Source organism: Oryctolagus cuniculus, chromosome 7 (genome assembly GCF_051225735.1).
Source record: "Oryctolagus cuniculus isolate XC-2025 breed Fujian yellow rabbit chromosome 7, ASM5122573v1, whole genome shotgun sequence".
Classification (NCBI taxonomy): domain Eukaryota; kingdom Metazoa; phylum Chordata; class Mammalia; order Lagomorpha; family Leporidae; genus Oryctolagus; species Oryctolagus cuniculus.
The window spans coordinates 39413808-39434968 of record NC_142873.1 but is presented as its reverse complement, the minus strand read 5'-3'; the positions used below and the strand labels follow the sequence as shown (position 1 = coordinate 39434968).

At 59.1% G+C, this 21161-nt stretch overlaps 2 protein-coding genes across 3 annotated transcripts; one reads left to right on the top strand and one right to left on the bottom strand.

Moving 5' to 3' along the window:
* The first annotated feature begins 1432 nt into the window (after nucleotides 1–1432).
* On the top strand, nucleotides 1433–9987 carry KCNJ9 (potassium inwardly rectifying channel subfamily J member 9). Of its 2 annotated transcripts, none has more exons than XM_051858479.3 (3): nucleotides 1433–1722; nucleotides 3829–4736; nucleotides 7205–9987. In XM_051858479.3, exons 2-3 carry the CDS (start codon nucleotides 3887–3889, stop codon nucleotides 7534–7536), a joined length of 1182 nt encoding a protein of 393 aa, XP_051714439.1. In that variant the 5' UTR covers nucleotides 1433–1722; nucleotides 3829–3886; the 3' UTR covers nucleotides 7537–9987. The 2 variants fall into 2 exon arrangements, with proteins under 2 accessions (XP_051714439.1, XP_089155857.1); XM_089299731.1 differs by lacking the exon at nucleotides 1433–1722 and adding an exon at nucleotides 2930–3474.
* A 663-nt stretch (nucleotides 9988–10650) lies between these two features.
* IGSF8 (immunoglobulin superfamily member 8) lies at nucleotides 10651–17334 on the bottom strand. The gene is made up of 7 exons (XM_002715248.6): nucleotides 17013–17334; nucleotides 13878–14255; nucleotides 12846–13307; nucleotides 12097–12504; nucleotides 11525–11938; nucleotides 11113–11243; nucleotides 10651–10924 (listed from the first exon to the last, which is right to left on the bottom strand). The coding sequence occupies exons 1-6, from the start codon at nucleotides 17287–17289 to the stop codon at nucleotides 11128–11130; spliced, it is 2055 nt and encodes a 684-aa protein (XP_002715294.4). The 5' UTR covers nucleotides 17290–17334; the 3' UTR covers nucleotides 10651–10924; nucleotides 11113–11127.
* Between the last annotated feature and the right edge of the window lie 3827 nt (nucleotides 17335–21161).

The following is a 21161-nucleotide window of genomic DNA, read 5'->3' as shown; positions in this document are numbered from 1 at the left end:
AAATACACCATTGAGGTGCCTGTTGATAAGGGGGGAGGCTGTGCATGTATGAGAGTAGGGGCATATAGGAAAACTCTGTGCCTTCCTCTCAATTTTGCTGTAAACCTATAACTGCTCTTAAGGGGTCAGCATTGTGATACAGCAGCTTAAATTGCCTCTTGCGACATCAGCATCCCATAGCAGAGCATCAGTTCACGTCCCGGCTGCTCTGATTCCAATCCAGCTCCCACTAATATGCCTAGGAAAGCAGCAGCAGATGACCCAAGTACTTGGACCCTGGTCACCCACATGGGAGAGCTGGTTGGAGTTCTTGGCTCCTGGCTTCAGCCTGGCACAGCCTAGCTGTTGCAGCCCCATGAGCAGTGAATCAGCGGGTGGAAGATCTTTCATCTTTCCCCCCACCGCTGCTTCACCTAACTGTCACTGTGCCTTTTGAATAAAAAAAAATAATAATAAACAAATAAAATGGTATAAATAAAAAATAGTCTTAAAAGAAAACAGAAAGGGGGATAACAAGTCTGTTTGACTCCTATCTATGTCCAACTCGGCGACATTTAGTAAATGACTGAACTTTCTCAGGTTGGTTTCCTCATCTACAAGTGGGGAAAATGATGCCCATCTTGTAAGCTTCTGGTGGGGATGCTCTGAGATTCGTGTCTAGTGCATCGTGCAGAGCTGATGCACGGTGAATTAAGACGAGGGATGGGGGGAATAGTGTGTGTTTATGTGTCTTTCTCCCTCAGGTTCATACGCTCTTCCTGGGCAGGGACTGGGGTTTCCGTAACCACCCCCCTCCAGCACATTGCCTAGCACTCGGGCTCATCAGAAGCCTGCTGAAGGAGGAATGAGTAAGCCTGAACGTGGGCTTTCCTCTCTGTTGGACATCTGGGTGGTTTCTAGACTTTTTCCATTAGTGCAAAGCATTGCAAAGCTCTTCTGCTTGTACTCCCGCACCTGACGTGTGCACCCTGAAGTGTGCACAGAACACGGCTGTTTGCACGTGCCCACACCCTGGACCAGACTAGAAAACTGCAGCTCGGGGAAGCAGGGCTCACGTCAACCTTTGCTAGGATTAGAACCCTTCCCTTTCCTGCACTGTGTGGGTCTCTTTTCTCTCTAGCTACCCTCTTCTGAATCAGAGGCATCTCCAAAAATGTAGGCTGGGATGGCCCGCCTGACCTGATGGCAGCCCCGACACACCACAGGTCCTGCTGGGGGTGGGGAGCACCAGGTGACCCTCTGAAACCCCAGGAAACCAAACACCTTATTCCCAAAATACACCAGGGCTTGTATTTTCCCAAAGCAAGGAACCTCTTAGGAAAGAGCCAGCATGCCTGCCAGCTTTCTTTCCCTTTTTATTTTTTTTCCTCTTATGAGGGGGTGAGGAGGCGAGCTTTGAGCTGTCCAGGAGGAGGGACTTCAGCTAAAAATAGCTTTGGCGCGTGGATCAGCCCCTAGTGGTACCCAGGACTGGGGAGGGGAGGGGGATGCTGTGGCGCTGTCGCCAGACTGGTTGCCATGGAAACCAGGAGGAGCAGGGGAGCCTGGGAAGTGGGGATGACACAGATAGCAAGTCCTAGTCAGAGCTGCCGCTACATCCAGGAGAAACAGCAGTATCTGCGGTTCCCACCCTCCAAGGGGGCCTGGTGGGGGGCGGTGTCAGGGGCATGGACACCACCCCCCAAGGGTCTCTGCTGCCGGCTCCTGTCCTCTCCACACGCTGTGAGTTGAGTTGCGGGGGACTTGGGGTTTGGGCCCCCTATTTCCCAGGCAAATGAGGGTTTGGGAGGAGCTGGTTCCCAAGGGAGTTTTCACCAAATCTCTTCTAAAAAAAATCAGCCCCCTTGCTGCTCAATACCCTTTAGGAGGAGGAAGAGGGGTCCAGGAAAATGTGCTAGTGGATCTTCTGCTTTAGGGGTCACAGCATGCACGAGAATGAGAAGTAGGTGGGAGGAACTGGAATTATTGGAGGGAAGATGCAGACGATCTTGGAATGAACGCAACAATTTCACACCTTTCCTTCCCTCTGAGAAAAATGCAGCTCCCTACTCAGGAGGGCAGGAGATGGAACTCCAGCAAAACGAGGCTCACGTAGCTCCCTGGGGGCAATAGACAGGGAGGGAGTTCTGGGGGTGATAGGACAGTGGAGTCCCCTCCCTGAGAGGATGGCTGGATGCCCACCTGGGGCTAAAGCTGGGAGGAACAGGACCCGGGTGCTTTCCTGCATGACCTGCAGTCTCTGAGGCAGTCAATGTCCAGCGATCGCTTCCCGAGGACGTCCCGTGCTCAGAAAGTGACACGGAAGCCCACTGTTGGGGCAGGAGAAGACCCTAACCTGCCATTGCCACATGGCTGGCCTCTGTGTCCCTGGCTCCATGCAAAACAGATGTGGGGGTGCCCTTGAACTCCATCCAAGTCAGGTCTTTTTGGTTTCTCCTCCTACCACCCACCCCAACACACACACACACACACACACACACCCTCTCCGACTTAAATTCCTGAGTGCTGGGTTTAGACATCCATATCCAGAAAGTATCTCCTAGGACTTGGTCAAATACCCAGGGCCATTTGTGATCCTCATGTCATCCCCTCCTGCCCGCTAGTCCAGACCTCTTAGGGGGACAGGACAATTCTCGGGAAAGAGAAGGGTACCAGATACCTATTCTAGACCTTTCTTGGTGTGGTTCATATCTCTGGGGAGACCCAGGGTGCCTAAGGAAGGGCTCTGGACCTCCATCTCAGGGCTCAGAGAGCTCTTCTGGGGGGAAGAATCTGGAGCAAAGTTAGGTGGGCTTCGCTGGGTGTGTAGGCTTGGGGCATATGGCAGATGGGGGTGGGGCTGACGTTGATACGCAATGGAAAGTAGGAGGGTGGGGGGACAGAACTGGAGCAGGTGGGGAAGTAAATGTGGGTGCCTATTGCTTCACTCGATCTGCTTCCATATCTGCTGTGAAGAACAGAGGGATAGGAGCCTAACCCCAGCTGCACTCTGTGCCTGCTTTACCCTGGCTGCCTGTGTGGATCTCACATCCTCTAGTCCCCCTCCCCAATGTCAGACTGTTCCCACCGGGGAGAGGACCTGGGGGGAATGAGGCTGACCCCTCGGGGAGGAGTGCAGGGGTGAGGAGAGCGCTTCCCAGCATGAGGATGTTCAAGCCTTGCAGGGCTGGAGATGCTTCACTCTCTCCCACACCTCCCCCTGCTCTCCTCCTGTGCAAGCTCCTTGATGCCAGGAAGATGAAGTGGGCAGGATGTTGAGGTCCAGGGAGGAAGGAGCGGGGAGGACTTCCATGGGACAGCCTTGGGGCGATTCCAGAAGAGCCAGGTTAGATGGGCAGGTTGAACTGTGGAGGGAAGTCCGGGAAAAGAGGGCGCAGGTCCTTAGGGCAGGCCTGGTGACTCGACATTGGAGAGAAAACGCCTTCCAGCTGGGGTCTTCTGCCGGGATGCCAGTGAGGTGCTGCTTTTTGCCAGGTACAGGCGGTGGCACCAGGCTTCTTTTCCTGTAACTCCTTCCCCTAAGAATAATCGTAGGAGCTGCATGGTGCCGTCCGGTGCGTTTACATGACACCATCTGATCCTCCCAAGTCTTGGAGCGTGGGATTTGGGCGGGGAGGCGGGGAGGGTGGCAGTTGGGGCTGTAAGCATCAATCCCATTCTGCTGATTGGAAGAGTGAGGCTGAGAAACCAAGCTACTCACTCAGGACCGCCCAGTCAGTCACTCGGGGCTGGCCCGGGAGCCTCGAGTCCCCCACCCCCCACCCCCTCACCCCCTCACCCCCTCACCCCCAGCCCGCCAGTCCATTAATTCAGCAAACCTCTCTCAAGCCCCTCTAGGAGCCCAGCGGGCGCCCGGCGCGCGCGCGCGGAACTGCCCGCCGCCGCCATGGCGCAGGAGAACGCCGCCTTCTCGCCGGGGCCCGAGGAGCCGCCGCGCCGCCGCGGCCGCCAGCGCTACGTGGAGAAGGACGGCAGGTGCAACGTGCAGCAGGGCAACGTGCGCGAGACGTACCGCTACCTGACCGACCTGTTCACCACGCTCGTGGACCTGCAGTGGCGCCTCAGCCTGCTCTTCTTCGTGCTCGCCTACGCGCTCACCTGGCTTTTCTTCGGCGCCATCTGGTGGCTGATCGCCTACGGCCGCGGCGACCTGGAGCACCTGGAGGACACGGCGTGGACGCCGTGCGTCAACAACCTGAATGGCTTCGTGGCAGCCTTCCTCTTCTCCATCGAGACGGAGACCACCATCGGCTACGGGCACCGCGTCATCACCGACCAGTGCCCCGAGGGCATCGTGCTGCTGCTGCTGCAGGCCATCCTGGGTTCCATGGTGAACGCCTTCATGGTGGGCTGCATGTTCGTGAAGATCTCGCAGCCCAACAAGCGCGCCGCCACGCTTGTCTTCTCCTCGCACGCCGTGGTGTCGTTGCGCGACGGGCGCCTCTGCCTCATGTTCCGCGTGGGCGACCTGCGCTCCTCGCACATCGTCGAGGCCTCCATCCGCGCCAAGCTCATCCGCTCGCGCCAGACGCTGGAGGGCGAGTTCATCCCGCTGCACCAGACCGACCTCAGCGTGGGCTTCGACACGGGCGACGACCGCCTCTTCCTCGTCTCGCCGCTCGTCATCAGCCACGAGATCGACGCCGCCAGCCCCTTCTGGGAGGCGTCGCGCCGCGCCCTAGAGAGAGACGACTTCGAGATCGTGGTCATCCTCGAGGGCATGGTGGAAGCCACGGGTGCGGGCGGGGACCGGGCTTGGGCGGCGGGGGCGGACGGGCAGGGCGGAGGAAGAACCGGGCAGGCAGCTGGGAGGGAGGGAGCTGGCCCACAGGCTTGGGAGGAACGGGAGATGGAGGTGAGATAGGGCGGGAGAGCGACGAAACAGCGTGGAGGAATTCTCCGAAGTGCTCCTGGGCCGAGAGGTGCGTGTTCCTGGGAACACCGAGAGTAACCCTCGCCAGGTACTCGCTTTGCGTCCTGCACAGTTCCAAAGCACGCGCCCCGATCCGTGAGCTCGTTTCACCCTAGCAGGAGCCCCCTGGAGGTGACTTCTTGTTATAGTGCTCATCGGCTGTCATAAGGCACTAAGTGGCCATGCCTCGGTTGGTCCCAGATGGGCTGGCTTCAGTGTTCAGCGGTCTGCAGTTGGAAGGAGGTGTTATGCTTAGAGGTCACCTCCTTGCTGATAGGCCAGGCCCCTGGAGTTGGATGGTGGAGGTTTGTTATAGCCTGAGTTAGTCCAAGGCTGGACCTTAAGGAGGGCTTAATACCTGGTCACTCCTGCCTCGGTTTCTCTATGCAGCAAAAGACTCAACTTTCAGAGGACAAGGGAAATACCATTTCCAGCCCCTTCCCAAGGAATGACAACCCAGCTGGGATGTCAGTACCTCCAGCTCTGGCCAGCTCGGTGATGGGTTTAGGGTCGGTAAGAAAAGGCCAGTGTAGTAGCTGCAAGTGAGGTCCCCTAGGATTTGAGATCCACAGGTTGCATGATAAGGAAAGCGCCCCCACCTCCCAGGGGAGAACAAAGGCCCACTAGGGGGCACTGCAGTTCCTGCCACTGTCCAGAGCTTCTGTTATTCCTGGTGGCCTTTCTGACAAGCTGGGGCCATCAAACCCTTCCCTGGCTCCTTCACCCTACCCCAATCTCAATGCACCTTGCCGGGCTTCCCCTAGCTCTTTCCCCTTCCCTCACTCACTCTGTTCTCTTTCCTCCATTTCTCCAGCTGTAGCTCCTTTCCAGGCAGTATCTGAGGCTGGCCCTCTCTTTATGGGAACATTCTCCTCTCAGCCCCCTCTCTCCCCAGCACCCCTTAGCTTAGGGCTCTTCTTCCCCTGCCTCCCTCCCCCATACTTCTTATTCCATGCTTCTTATTCCAGCCTTCACCAAAAAACGCCAAGCCCCCAGGATGTCTCAGGGCCAGGCCTCCATGTTGAGAGCTCCCATGACATGCCCATGTCCACTCTCCCCTGTCCCTTGTTATGAGATGGGTGTGGGTTAGAGAGAGACCCTGAGATCCGGGGAGAATGACCTGCCCCACAAAGTGTTCTGACCCAACTGGGAAAATAGGACACAGGCCCAAGGCTAGGCAGACTGGGAAGGGTGGCAGTGGAGAGGACAAGGGATGAAAGCCGACTGATTTTTCTAGAGAGATAAAGCTGGCAAGGGTGGTAATATTTTGGGTGAGAGAGTCAGGATTCAAAAATGCTTTTGAAAAGCAAGAATAATGAGCCAAAACCCAACAAGATGACATTTAAAGGGAATAAATATAAAATTCTACATTTAGGCTTTAAAAAAATCACTTATGTAAGCACAGCATGGAAGAGCTCTGGCGAAAAAAGAACTGGGCGGGGGTTAGTTGGCCACAGGCTTGATGTCACAGCAATGCGATGCAGCTTCCAAAAGCGTTTATGTAATGCAATCTTGTGCCCTCTTAGTTAAAAGACCCGTGGCCAGAGGACAGAGAGACGATGAGCCCTCTCGTGTGCGTGGATCGGCCACAGATGAAAATTTATCATACTCAAGGGGCTACTTAAGGGTTCCTCCTGGCCATTCTGGTTTGCCATCGAGAAAGTGAAATTTGTGAAAACCAGATCCAGTGAGGAATGGAGGAGGAAGCCAGAAGTGTTTAGCCTGGGCTGGCGCCGTGGCTCACTTGGTTAATTCTCCGCCTGTGGCACCAGCATCCCATATGGGCGCCGGGTTCTAGTCCCGGTTGCTCCTCTTCCAGTCCAGCTCTCTGGCTTCTGACCGGCCTTTTTGGGGGTGAATCTGTCAAGAGGCAGATTCTCCTCTGTTTAAAGAAGAACCCAGCTGTTAGGGCCTTTGCAGAAAGCAGTGGGCTCCTTACGGGGTGGTGAGCTCTTGATCCCAGGAGGTGGGCAAGCATAAGCTAGACGCCCACTGTTGGGGGTGCTCCAGCAGGGAGCCTCGTATGGAGGTGGAAGTTGCACCAGATGATCCCTAAGGTTAGTTTCAAGGTTATGGCTTCTGTGGTTGGCATCACCATTGAAGAAGAGGGGAAAGCGATGGCTGGAGACTAAGGGCAGTCGAGGTAAATGAGAGGAGGTGCGGGGGCTGGCCAAGAACAGGAGTTGGGAAGGGGGAGGCAGGAGCCCCTGGGAGGGATGGAGGGAATGGTGCTCAGAATGGACTTTGCAATGACTGGTGCCCCTTCCCACCCACCCCGCCCTGCACACCCAGGAATGACATGCCAAGCTCGGAGCTCCTACCTGGTGGACGAGGTGCTGTGGGGTCACCGCTTCACATCAGTGCTGACCCTGGAGGACGGCTTCTATGAAGTGGACTATGCCAGCTTCCACGAGACCTTCGAGGTGCCCACACCCTCGTGCAGCGCCCGGGAGTTGGCCGAGGCCGCAGCCCGTCTTGATGCTCATCTCTACTGGTCCATCCCCAGCCGGCTGGACGAGAAGGTGGAGGAGGAGGGGGCTGGGGAGGGGGCCGGGGAGGAGGCTGGGGCTGACAAGGAGCAGAATGGCTGCCTGCCACCCCCAGAGAGTGAGTCCAAGGTGTGAGTGACCAGTCTCCTCCAGACCTCTGTGGCAGACCGGGGCCCAGACACAGGTGTACAGGGGAGCTGGCTGTCAGAGGTGGAGGAGGCAGGCAAGACCACTGCGAATGTGCTGAAGTTGGAGAGGCCCCCTCAGAAGCTCGAGTGTAGGGTCCCACATGGAAGGGAAAGGTCCTTATTTGAGAATAGAGGGTAAGAGAGGGAACATAGCAGTCTGTGTTTGACCTTCGTGTCTGTTCACAGGAGGATGGATGGACAGAGGGATAGACTTGTTGGGGGATAGAAGGTGGTGGCAGACAGAGGCAGCTGACGGGTGGGACCGAATGACAGGGCTGCCACTAACCCACAGAGGACCTTTGTGCAAGCTCCAGAAAGATACCCTTCCCCTTCCAACAAAGCCCCGAAGCCAGGGTGCATGCTCGGGGAACAGAGTGTGGGAGGCAGTGCAGCCCCCACTCACTTCTCCAGCCAGCCTCCCCGGGTATGGCACACCTGTCCAACTGGACACCGTACTCCAAGCTGGGCCAGAGCAGGTAAAGCTGAATGGTGGTGGGTACAGGTGACGAAGGTGCCCTCCCAGCTGCACCCCTCCCACTGTGCCGGTCTGAGCAGGAGGATGAAGGACTGCAAAGGAAACTCAGCAAGGTGTCAGTGACCTTAGCCCAGAGGCAAGCAAGTAGGAAGTGGAGGGAGATGTCAGAGCTGGGGGCCCTGGAGCAGGGCCTGGGAAGAGATCGGCATGGCTATTTTCTGAGAGTGGAATGAGATCTTGCAGATACCGCTGCAAGGGCAGGAAGGGAGAGAGAAGTGCTGAGGAGGAAAGGGGGCCATGGGAGAGATCTAGAAAGTGGGTTCGCTAGAGCCGTACCACAAGGGTCCCTGGGGAAGGCAGAGTTTGTCCTTGGGGCACCAGTGGGGGTGTTGCTGAAATCATTGATCGGTACCATGGGGAGTAGACCTTCAAAGACCTGGCTCTTAGCCCGGGGATACTGGGCATATGGGAACTGTACCTGTGGCAGCTGAGCAAGGTGTGGTTCCTTCCAGCTGCGAACTGTGCAGTCTCTCAGAGCAGGGGGTGAAAGGGTTGTGTTCATCAGAAAGCCCGGGGTTGAGTAACTCAGAGGAAATGACGTCAACCCAGTTTGAAAATGCCCATGTGGGTCAGTCACCTGGACGGCATGTTTAAACACGGATTGCTGGGCCACACTCCCAGGGTTTCTTACTCAATAGTTCTGGGCGGAGATCAAAAATAAGGCATTTCCAACCAGCTCCCGGGTCCTGCCTGGGGGTCACCCTCTGAGAACTGCTGCTGTCACAAGATCTTGGAGACCTTATCAGGAGATGGAGCACAGACGCTGAGGATCCTGGGGCAGCCAGCAAGAGAAACAGAAAGGGTAGCATGGAGGGGAAGGCAGAGGGGGACCTGAAACCCAGGCTGAAGGGTGTAACTTCTGGCCCAGGAGCTCAGCGGTCAGTGGGAACAGGGCAATGACAAGCTGAGGTGGCTTTGGGGAAGACGAGAGGGCAAGATAGGCAGGATGAGGCTTAAGGGGATTCCTGGGAGGTCACGGGGAGCCCGAGCAGGAGAGGCTCCAGTGGCAAAGGAATGCGCCCCTTGAGAGACTTGGAGAAGCAGAGCTGACTGTGGAAGAAAAAGAGAGAAGGACCTGGATGGGCTCACAGCCTGCTTTCTGCCCAGCTGGGACCAGGGGCCATGGAGGCACACGTTCCCGCCCCAACTCCAGCCCTTCCTAGTCTCTTCCCAGCCATGCTAGGATGGTGAGGGGAGAGTCGTGGCAAGTGAAGAAGGGGCAGGAGCGTCCAGGGACCTGAGGCTGGCCTCCTGGAAGAGTCCTACCCACGAAGCAGGATGTGTGAGGGGCCAGTCCCCGGCTGGGACGCCAGGGTCCCCTGGGAGCAGGGGAAGCAGTCACAGAGGCAGCCTCAGAGGACCCAAGCTGCCATCCCCTCCTGTCAGTCTAGGCACGGTCACAGGACCACCCGAGTCACCCTCAAAGACGGGGTTTCCAAACGCTGGCATCAGCTGTCCCCTCAAGAACAGACGGATGTTGGGGCAGAACATGGGAGTGATTTTGATTCAATTCAGTGTAACAGGTGCAGTGCAGACAGGTGTGGGGGCTGCCCAACCCCATACACACAGGCACACGGTGGTTAGCCCAGGCAGGGACACTGAGGCTGGGACAGGCCTCCTCCTCCCCCTGGAAGTCACCGAGACCCTGCCACATGCCTCCTTGCCACCGTCCCCACTCAGGGCACCACCACACGGTGCACACAGTCAGGAGGCCCGGGTTCTGGTCCTGACACTGACCATCACTTTTAGCTCTATGATGCTGGGCAAAGTCACATCACTTCTCTGGACCTGATTTCTCATCTGTAAAAATGACATTTAGCAAATCAGTAATGCTCAATAAATGTCTAAATAACTAAACCGAAACAGGGATACTCGATGCCTCTTAAGCTTCAGTCCGGCTGTGAATTTTAGGATCAGAGAATCCTTAGGCAAAGGAGAGAAGCTAGGCGGGGGTGGACGCAGGTGCAGCGGCTCTGTGGGCACACAGGTCCTCCTGACTGCCACTGTCCCTGCCACCCAGGTGGCTGCGCTCTGGGCTCCTATTGTCCTGCTGCCAGACAGGATAATTAAGGTCAGGAGGAAAAAGATGCCCCAGGGGCTGCTGGGAGGAGTCAGGTCTAAGACTAGCCTGACCAGGAGAATGAGCCTGGCAGAGGGGAGTGGAGGAGTCTGGGGAGCTCAGGAAAGGCCCCGCCCCCCGGAAGCCCTTGCCCTCTAACATGGGTGGATGGCGAGGGCAGGGCTAAAGCTCAGCCAGAACTCCCCCTCCCTTTCCATACTCTCTCCCAAGCAGAAGCCCAGTGAGGAGTTGGCTCGACACTGACAATTCCGGCAACAGATGGGACCCAGGTGTCCCCTCCTGGAGTGGGCGGCACAGCCCACAGAGGCCAGATGGTGTCTGTGGTGGGGAGAGAAGCCTGGGTTATCCAGAATAGGCTGTCAGGCCCCAACCTGCCTACCACCCCACCCCACCCCGCCCCAGCCTCCTACAGCCTCATGCTGGGGGAAGACACAGCCAGGCCTGGGTTGTATAAAACAGTTTATTCACATTTTAGAAAAACTAATTCTGGGACTGGGACAGGGAATGGCCTCCCCAGGGGGCAGGTATGAGATCAAGAACAGGCAGCCAGAGGGAGGCGTTTGGGAGGTGAGGAGTGGGAAGTAGGGGCCATGTCTCCCACTCTGGGTTGGGGGAGTAGGTCAAATAAATTAACAGGGAGGGGGGCAGCGGGCGAGGGTGTCCAGGCAACCAGACAGAGGGCTTGGAGCTGGGCCAGAAGACAGTCAACACCTGCAAGAACTGGAGAAAGCGTGGAGGGGGCTGAGGTCAGAGAGCCCTGGGCGGGCGGGCCTCCCTCCCTAACGGGATGCTGCAGAGCTGAGCAGCCTCCTCTTCCCCGAGGTGGGGAGGGAGTAGTTCAGCTTAGGACTTGTGGGCAGGAGTCCTAAGGAAGACAAGATGGGGTGGGGGCTGTTTTTCCCCCTCACCTGGGGAGTGAGGGATCACCGCTTCCGCAGCCTCTTCATGAAACAGCAGGTGATGGTGCCAAGGACGATGGCGCCGGTCACTAGAGCTACCCCTGTTCCCACCAGCATGGGCACTAACAGGGTGTCTAGGGCTGGGTGAGAGAGGGTGGTTCAGTTCAGAGGGGGTGCCCTCGTCTCCCACCCCCGACCGTCACGCTCATCCCCCACCTCCCCTGTGCACACGGTCCCTCCCCCGCCCACTGCTGCCCTCTCCGCATATGAGGACGTGGGTACAGGTGGGCACAAGGGGCAAACACTGGGTTCCCGAGACCTTTCAGCAGGCTACATGGAGGAGAGAGAGAGGATGGCGGCAGGAGGCTCAGAGGCAGGAAAGGGACAATGAGGCAGGGGCTGGAGGGTGGGGCCCACTCACCATGCGTGTAGGGGTAGACTGTGACGGGCCCGGAGCGGGCACTGCCAGCCTGGTACCAGCTGTAGTCTGCATGCTGCACCCAGGCACTGGGGGCGCAGTGGTACACGCCCTCATCCTCGGGCCCCAAGCTGTGCAGTCTCAGCCGATGGCTTCGGGGCCCCACCAGCTCCACGCTGACAGGGCCTCCTCCGGGCCGGACCCCCAGCTCTGCCACCCCGTCCTGGCCCACGCCGCCCACCAGCTGGGCAGGGGAAGAGCTCAGTTCCCCCTCCTCTGGTCGCTCCACCCACCAGCTGGCAGCCAGCCGCAGCCCTGGGGGGCCGCCCCGAACAGAGATGTTGCACAACAGGGAGGCAGTCTCCCCCCGGTACACTGTGCCCCCTGCCAGCCATGCCACGGCCTCCAGCACCACACCTGCAAAACAGAGGACAGGAATCAGAGGGCAGAGGGGCAGGGACAGGGGGTTAGGTCCCAGGAAACTCAGGGTATCCCCATAATTACAGTGGAAGAGGAGCATGAGGCCGATGAACAAGGAGAGGGCATGGAAACAGAAGGTTCTATGAGCCCCTCACCTTCCTCCCGCACATGCACAGGGAGAGGCCGGGAGCGAGCACTGGCTGCCTCACGAAGCCGGGTCCCAGAGCCTCGAACATAGGCCTTGGCGAGGCAGCGGTAGGTGCCTGCATCAGCAGGCCTGGCAGCCTCTAGCCGTAGCCGATAGGTCCTGGACGCCACCTTCTCCATGGCAATGTGCCGGCCCTCGTAGCCAGGGCCCAGGCTGCCCACGCCCTCTGTGTCCAGCTGGGCTACCAGGCGGCCAGGCCCCGGTGCCCCTGCAGGTGCCATCTCCCAGCCCACGGAGTACGCAGCATGACGGCCTGGTGGGGGCAGTGCCCCGGACACGTTGCACAGCAGCTCCAAGGGCTCCCCTGGGCCGATGCGACGCTCTCCAGGCCCCACGGTCACTGCCAGTTGGCTGGCTGAAACACGGGAGGGGAGAAGAATGTCACAGTGGCACCCGACTCCACAGCTGTGGTTCCTTCCCCGACGGCAGCAATTTGGAGGCCTCCTGTCTGCCCCTCACTGGGTGTCACCATCTCCTGCGCCCAGGGACAGGATGCTCATCCCCAGCCATGGCCCTGCTATCTCCTCCCCTAACACCTGGGCAGAGAAAAGCTGTCACAGGTGGAGAGGGAAACGAAGCTGACAGGGTCACCCGCTCTTTGGAAAATGAGTTCCCTGAAGTCAGAGGTGGCTCGGAGTCCACTGGGAGAGAGGACAGCGGGCCTTGGAGCTCCAGGGTGGGGGTGTGGGCACTCACACAGCGTCTGCACGTCCACCTGGGCCAGGACAGCCCTCTTCTCCGCGATCTGGGCCCAGCTGCCATCAGGATCCTGAATCCACTCCGCGGCAGTGCAGTGGTAGGTGCCCGCGTCCTCGGCCTGCGCGCCCCCAACCACCATGCGGTACCGATCGCTCCCCTCCTTGCCCAGCCGCAGCTCCCCTGCAGCCAGCCGCTCAGCATAGGGAGCCCCGGCCTCCACGGCCAGGTCGGAACGAAGTCCCACCACTTCCTGCAGAGTCGCTCGCCCCACGGGCGCCTCAGGCACGGCTCGTCCAAAGGACACGGCCAGGTGTGTGTGCTTCTGTGTGCTCGTCCGCGCCAGGCAGCCCAGGGCCAGCTCCTGGCCCTCGTGCACTGTCAGGCGTGGAGGGGAGGCTGGGGCCTGGCGGCCTCGGGGCCCCGGCGGTGCAGCAGACACCTGTAGCATATCTGGAAGAACTGAGAGGGGAGAAGGAGTGAGGGAGGGCCGGGAGCTGGCAGCTCTTGTCCTGTTTCCCTAAGCAGACCAGCGCGAGCCCCTGGAGAGCAGAGACTGCATGTTGTGTTAGTTCTTCTGTAACTCAGTGGTGCCAAGCATGGCACTGGGCACACCACGGCAGCTCAATAAACACTTGCTGAATTTGGTAGAACCAGCCCATTGCCTACTCACCGTTATGTTCCAGAGCAACCCCACATTGAAATACTGAGAAAACACCAACAAGTGTACAAGGGCAAGAATGTCAGCTGGTCTAAGTCCTACCCCAGCTCTGGACTCTCCAGGAGTACAGCCCGCTCAGCCCCTCAGGCTGCCCCGCCCTACTGGGGAGTAGAGAGTAGACAGCACAGCTTAGACACACTTGCCCTTCTCCCATGAGGGAGTTTGCTAGGAGAGCAGTGGACTGCAATGAAGGAATCTGGGTTTGAGTCCCACCCCAGCCACCACGGGTGACTTTGTGAGTCACTTAGCCTCTCTGCGTTAGATAGGTCCCACCTGGCCCTGACTTTCTGCCCCATCCCAGGGCCCTGTACCTCGAAGCTCCACCTTGCCGCTGTAGCTGCCCAGGTAGCGGGTATCAGTGGAAGGTGTGTAGCACTCGTAAATCCCTGCGTCCTGGGCCTGCAGGCGCGCGATCTTGAGCAGCACAGCATCACCCTGGAGACGCTGCACCTGCACTTCACCGGCAGCCACACGGGGCCCGAAGATGGCGTAGGAGAACCGGGTATCCCTGGTACTGACAATGCCCAGGGCAGCGTCTGGGGCCTCAGGTCTGTACAGGAACCACTCGAAGTCCTGCTGGGCAGGGCCCTCATAGCCACTCACATTGCAGGAGATGGAGACGGCCGTGCCAGCCACGCGGTACAGGGGCCCCTCGGGGACCAGCACCTCCCGGGCACCGCATCCGACTCCTATGGGAAAGCACAAAGAGTTGGGAAGCCTGGGTCCCCATTCCATGTCCCCAACTACCACCTTTCTTGATCCCTGCCTGTGAAGCGAAAGGAAACCGGGGAGGATTGGCACAGTTTGGGGCCTGCTCTGGGAACAGGGAAGGGATGCTAAGACACCTGGATGTCCAGGAGGGGGTGCAGGCCCAGGTTTGCCTCCCATTCCAGCCAAGCAGAGGCAGAGCCCCTCAGGGCAGGAGAGGGCTCGTAATTCCTGACTCCACCTGTCCTCCTTATCTGCACCCTATCCCTCCACCCCACTTCTTCCGGACCTGGCCGGGAGAGCCTTCTGACTAAGGGATTCTGAGCCCACTTGGAGGGGAGCTGGCCAAATCTTGCGCAGAAGAGCTGGCTGGCTCAGCTGCGTCACCTGGGCCAGACAATGGAGCCAGTGGCCCAAGCTGGACAGGGCACGGCCCCAGTCACACAATGCCCTCCCCCCCGCCTCCAGCTGTGCCATGAGCTCACTGCTTCTCCTGGGACTTCTGGGGTAAGAACCAGGCTCTGCCCAGGCCAGCAAGGGGGCAGAAGCCCCTCCCCCAGTGCCAACCTTTAGGTTACCCCAGCTGATGCCCAAGGCCCCCCACCAGCTCCCTAACAAAAGCTTTTATTTGCATATGGCCTGTACTTATTTACATACGGCTGTCTTTCTGTAGGGAGGCACTAAGCTCCCAGCTGCTCCTCTCTATTCCTCCTGGGAGAGACCAAGCCTCTCTTCTGCATTCTACCCCTACCCTCACTCCCAACTGCACCCCAGCATATACTCCTGGCAGCACTGGAGGGCTCGGCGTCTTCCTTCTCTTCCCCTGTCCTTCCATGGCCTCCATTAGATAAGCTCAGAGAACCCTGGGATGTAAGAAGGGCTGCCTCAGCTCCCCACCCCCATGACTCCCACACACCCCTGCAGAGGGGCAATCCAGGGGGAAGATGAGGGAACTCCAAGGCGAGGTCGAGGGGACTGCCCTCATCAGTCACTTCCAGGCGTGCCACTGTGCAGTGGCTGAAGGGAAATACCCAGCACTCTGTGGTCCGGGAGCCCTCCGGCTCCTCTACAAAAGGCCCTCTCGTCTTCCCTACCCCACGGCCATGCTCTCAGCCCCTTCCTTCTTCCTCTGGCTGTCACGGGGAGAACTCGTGGTCAGCTGGCGCAGGACACAGGTCTGGAGTCCGGATGTCAGGTTGCAGCCCCAGGTCCAGAAGTCTGGCCCAGGACCAGTCCCTTCCTCTCCCAGGTCTCAGTTTCCACCCTGAATCTGTGACTCAGGAGCACCTCGCTTGGGGCACATACAATCAGCATGAAGGTCAGACAGCCAGGCTGACACCTCCCCCCCCACCCCACCCCACCCCTGCCTACTCCCTCGGGCAGACTCTGCTCAGAAGGGCCCCTCAGCCCTCCCTGGCTCCACAGCTGCTGATGCCTGGAGATCCCCATGGGAAAGTCACCCTCTCAGCCTTGGGAAATGAGCTGCCACACAGCTCCTCTCCCCAGCCAGCCCCCTCCCTGGTGACTGGATCTGGGTTCACATCCTGGCTCCAGCACTCACTGCAGGTGAGCCCTCAGATCCTCTCTGTGCATCCCCCCTCCCCACCTCCACCTCCCCTGGGCTCCTCACTGCCCCATGCTTTCCACTGGGGAGAAGGAGCCAAGTGCTAGGCAACCAGGTCCCCCAGCTCCTTCCTCGCTCTACACCCATCTGCTTCCCAGCCAGGGACCCAAAGAAAGGCCTCCTCCTAGCCCCGTGGGCACAGGGCGGTGAGGCAAGGGAAGACTGCACTATCTGGAAACGCGGTGGCTGGGGCTTCTGCGTTGACTACCCCAGCTCTCAAGCCACCACCCTCTCCCCCTGCACCCTGCTCCTCTGCAATCGGCTCCTCTAACTCCCCCACCCACGGCGCTCCTGTTCCCAGGCCTTGGGTCTTCTGGGCAGCCACGCAGGCAGCTGTACTGTCTCCCCACCACACTCTTGCCCACACACCTCCAACAGAGAATCTCCGCTCCAGGCCTCAACCAATCCCACTGTCACTACCCTGGAGCATCCATGCAAGGCCGGCCCCAGACGGCCCCCATAAACACCCAGACTGTGGACAAGTTGCTTGGAGCTCGCAGAATCAGTCTCCATGGAGCTTAGCGTCTCATGAGGCAGGGAAGCAGTCACTCAAGGGGTGTGCCGACCAGTGGGGGTCGCAGGGCACAGTGCCATCCAGGAGCGCTGAAGACCGGCAAGGAGGGACCCGGCCCAGGGTGGAGATGGGGCTGAGAGTAGAAACCGCCCCCAACCTCAGATAAAGTGTATGGGGGGCAATTAGGGAACAGCAACTTCAAAGATTGTGGGCAGAAGCGGCTCCTGGGCCTCTAGCCAACTCTGGTGCAATTACGAAGACGGGCAGGCACTGCCCACGCAGGGCAGACACCCAAGGCCAGGCCTGGGACTGAGTGGGGGGCAGAAGGGACCTGCAGCACTTCGTTTGCGGCGACCCCAGGATCTAAATATGCGGGCTGAGAAGCGGGGCTGCCTCCCTGAGATCCGGGGTGCCCCAGTTCCCAGGCCTGGAGCTGGGGAGCCCTGCCTCTCCCCATACAGACTCGGCCATACCGCTCTCACCTAGAGCAGCGGGGCGCCGAGCCCGGGGAGGCTGGAGACACCCTTGAGGCAGAAGGGGGCTGCGAGGAGTTCAGAAAGGCGGGGGAGACAGCGGGGCCGGGGCGGGGGCCGGGCTTACCCAGCGTTAGCAGCAGCAACTGCAGCAACCGCGGCGGCGGCGTGGGGCGGAGGGCGCCCATCGTGCGCAGCCGGATCTGAGGAGTCTCCGGGGGGCGGCGCGGACTCTGCGGGGCCGGGGCCGCGGGGGGCGCATGCCCGGGTGGGGAGCAAGAAGCGGAGCAGCGAGGCGTGGGTATACGGAGCGGCCCGGCGCCGAGCGGGAGCTGCTGGGTCCCCCCTCCTCTCTGCCTCCTCCCGCTGCTTTTACTCCCGCCCTCGGCGGCCCCAGGGACCATTCCCGTCCCGCCTCGTCCCGCCCCGCCGCGGTTCCCGGCCCCGCCCAGTCACAGTCCCGCCCCGCCAGACTCCAGTCTTGGCCCCGCCCCAGGCCCCGCCCCGGCCCTGGGCTCATCCCTATCTACCCTCGCAACGAGCTCACCCCCGCCCTGCACCTGCTAGCCTTTCCCGGAGGGCTGGATACAGGAGCCCTGGGGTGGTGGCCACGTGTTTAAAATCCAGTCACTTGCTCTGGGCCACTGGTCTTCGCAGCAAACCCTGCAGAAGGGGTAGCAGGACCCCGGAGTTCCGGGACGCGGGGGGGGGGGGGGGGCTTTGGGCTGAAACCCCGTTCAGGGCCCCGGGAGACCCGTACCACCTCCCCACACCCCCACCCCCCACAGAGAGCGAAATGAAAGAATGGGTTAGGAGGGTGCGTCATCCGGAAGCCATTGCTTCCTGGTGCCGCTGCTTAACCTCCCTCAGCCTCAGTTTTCTCCCTTGCAGACAGAACTGAGTTCTATCACGTCCGCCGGCATCCTCCCCCCACCCCCCCCCCCGGGTAACCGTGAGGACTGACGCTGGAGTTTTGGCCCAGGGTAACCTACACGAACGAGGAACTGGCGTGGGGACGTTGTTTTGTTTTTTCAGTTATTATTGAAACCGTTTCCTTAGTTCAGACCTGGGGTTTTGTGTCCAGTGGGAGGAGCTGGGAAGGGTAGGGCCTGGGGGGGGGGGTGAGGAGGAGCAACTGGTTCCTAGGTGCTCTGCCCTGGAGAAGGGGGCCGTGGGAGGGGCGGCAAGGGGGAGGGAGAGAGGGAACAGCCAGGCGGGCCAAAGTGGCTGCCAATGGGAGGGGACCCTAGGGCTCACCTCGCACCTGGCGCCCTTCAGCCCCTACTTGTCCTTTCTGAGTTCTCACCTCCCCCATTACAGAGAAGGAAGCCGGGGCCCAGAGAGCGGAAGCAGCAGGGGCCAGACCAGACCCTTCCAGAGCCTGGCACAGTGCCCAATTCAGAGCAGGTGATCATGGATTGGCCAGTTGCAGTCTCACTCAGGACCCCTGGAGGAAGCAGAGCTTGGGAGCCTGGAGGGCACCTAGAGGCCGTCACCTCCCAGTGTGGGCCCAGAGGCAGGCCAGCAGGGCGTCTGTTTATCCATATATCCACAGCCTGGAACCTGCAGACTCATTGCATCAAGTCCATCCCTAGACGCATAAGGGAGCTTTTAAAGATTTATTTATTTATTTGAGAAGTAGAGTTACAGACAGAGAGAGGGAAAGACAGGTCTTCCATTTGCTGGTTCATTTCCCAAATGGCCATAATGGCCAGAGCTGGGCTGATCTAAAGCCAGGAGCCAGGAGCTTCTTCCAGGTCTCCCATGTGGGTGCAGGGGCCCAAGCACTAGGGCCTTCTTCCACTGCCCTCCAGGCCACCAGCAGGGAGTTTGATCAGAAGTGGAGCAGCCAGGATATGAACCAGCGCCCGTATGAAATGCTGGCACTGCAGGCAGAGGCTTAACCGACCACGCCACAGCGCTGGCCCCGGCATCCTCCCTGTCTTCAGGAGTTGAGTAGATTTAATGCCTTCCTGATGCTTGAGGGATGAGAGGCATTAGCCATCATGATCGCAGTAGCTGATGCCACTTCTGGAACGCTTCCATGGTAGGGTCCCTTGGGACATTACTGCTAGTCTTCACAGCAAATTTTGCAAGATGGTGTCATTTAACAGAAAAGCAACCCGAGGTCCACCCTAGGCCACACAGCTGTTAAAGGGTCAAGCGTTGGGACCCACCACATGGCCCAGATTCTGTTAAAGGCCTAGATTTTGGAGACCACCACATGGCCTGAATTCTGCGGGAGGCATGCTTGGCCAGATTGCAATGTTCAGTTAACAATGGCAAAGGTCACTTGACATGATGACAAAGCAGCTAAGGAAATGCTTTGGGCTTGCCCCAGTTAATAATTAGGCCCCCTCAAGACCCTCCACATTGCGACTGTTCTCTTAATCATGGCTTCCAAGCAAACAACTCTTTCCTGTGAACACCAAAACTCCTATTGTTCCCTGTTTCAGCATGTTTAAATTTCCTCATCATGAAATCCTGTTTTCACAAAACTGCACTTTTTTATGATTAATCGATCATGTCACCATGGATAATAAATACTTGGAGTAACCAGACATCCGGGCCTCAGCCTCTACCTCCACCTTTGACAGTAGACAGTGTCCCCTGGTCTCCCCTCATTACAATCTCTGAGTCTGCTTCTTTAACCTATGCAACTCTTTTTTCCAGTTAACCTGACGTAGCAGTCAAGGTGTGATTTGAGCCTAGGCCTGTCTGTCCCCAAAGCCCCAAACCTACCTACACCCCACTGTGTCTCCTCCACAAACCTCTCCAACCTATAAACTCATTCATGCAGCAAACGCTGGTTGGGCCAGGCCTTGTGCTGTGCACTGGAGATGGCCTGGTAAACAGCACAGGCATTGTCCCCTGCCCCCAGGGATCGCTGTCATTGCTAGGGGCACACACCAGCAACAAGTACCAACAATCCCCAGGTTGGACGTTATCGGAGGATCCTTCAGGGAGCTGAGGGATCATCCTCAGCCTATCGCTTGAAGCTGCGCAGGAGCTGTGGCACGCAGGTAGGCGTTGAGGGCTGGTCTGGGGTCTCCAGGGGGCGCAAAGGCGCCAGGAGGGCGCAGCTTCTTCCGCGTGCCCCTCCCCAGGCTGCGGGTTCCAGAGGTGGCCGGCAGAGGGAGCCCGTGGTCCAGGCCTGGCTCGGCTTGGGCCGCTTATGTAACTGGACAAGCTGGGGGAGGACAGCACGGCTCCGGCACCAGTGGCGTCACGTCACGCAAGCAGACGCGGAAACCCGCCGTAAAGGGAGAGGTGCTTCCACAGAACGACGGCGCGCACCCCGCCCTCCAGAGAGCCCTGCGCGGGCGCAAACACGTCCCGCACAGGAGGAACGTGCCTTGCTTGCTGGAGAGCGTTTCTGTGCCCACTCATCACACGCGTTTAAAAAACACAGGCGTCCCAGCAGCATCTGAGTCGGTGCCCTGGGAAGGGCGAGCATAGAAGGGAGGCATAGAGGGAGTTTGGTGAGCCTCCAGGCCCGACTGCGACATGCGGGCAGAGGCGACGTGCGGCAGTGACCCGGGGACCCCGCCCGAGTCCAGGCCCCGTCCAGTTGTCCCCAGGCCGCCACCAGCCTCCCAGCGGCCCTGCACCACTGCCAGGTGTGGTGGCCTCCGTCAGAAGAGCTTCACCTGCTTCCTGATTCACTGCACCGCAAGCCGGCAGACAGGCGAGGCGCCCAGGAGGCACAGGGGCGTCCGGAGTGGGTTTTCTTAAAAAAAAAAAAAAAAAAAAAAGAGAGATGCATTTATTTATTTGGAAGTCAGAATTACATAGAGAGAGGCAGGAGAGAGAGAACGCTCCGCTCCCATCTGCTGATTCACTCCCCAAATGGCCGCGAACTACCAGAGCCAGGGGCTTCATCTCAATCTCCCTGGTCGGTGCAGGGGCCTAAGTGCTTGGGCCATCTTCCCCTGTTGAATCGGAAGTGGAGCAGCGGGGACTTGAACCCATGCCCATAGTCAGGAGGCCGCGGCTTTACCCGCTAGGCCACAGCATGAGTGTTTTGTGTAAAGGTAATTTAGCCCTGCCCTGAGCAGTTTATAACCAGGCTGAGCTGCCACGCACCGCAGTCACTGTTGTCAGAGACTGGCATGTTGGAAGGCGGCACGGTTACCTAGCGCCACTTGTGCCCGGTGCGGATCCTGCGCGCCCTCTCCTGGCAGGTAGCGCTGGCCAGAGGTCTGCAAGGTGGGTGCTGCTCTTATCCCCAGGAGAAACCGAGGCATAGAAGAAGTCAAAACAGGTGCCTGCGTCA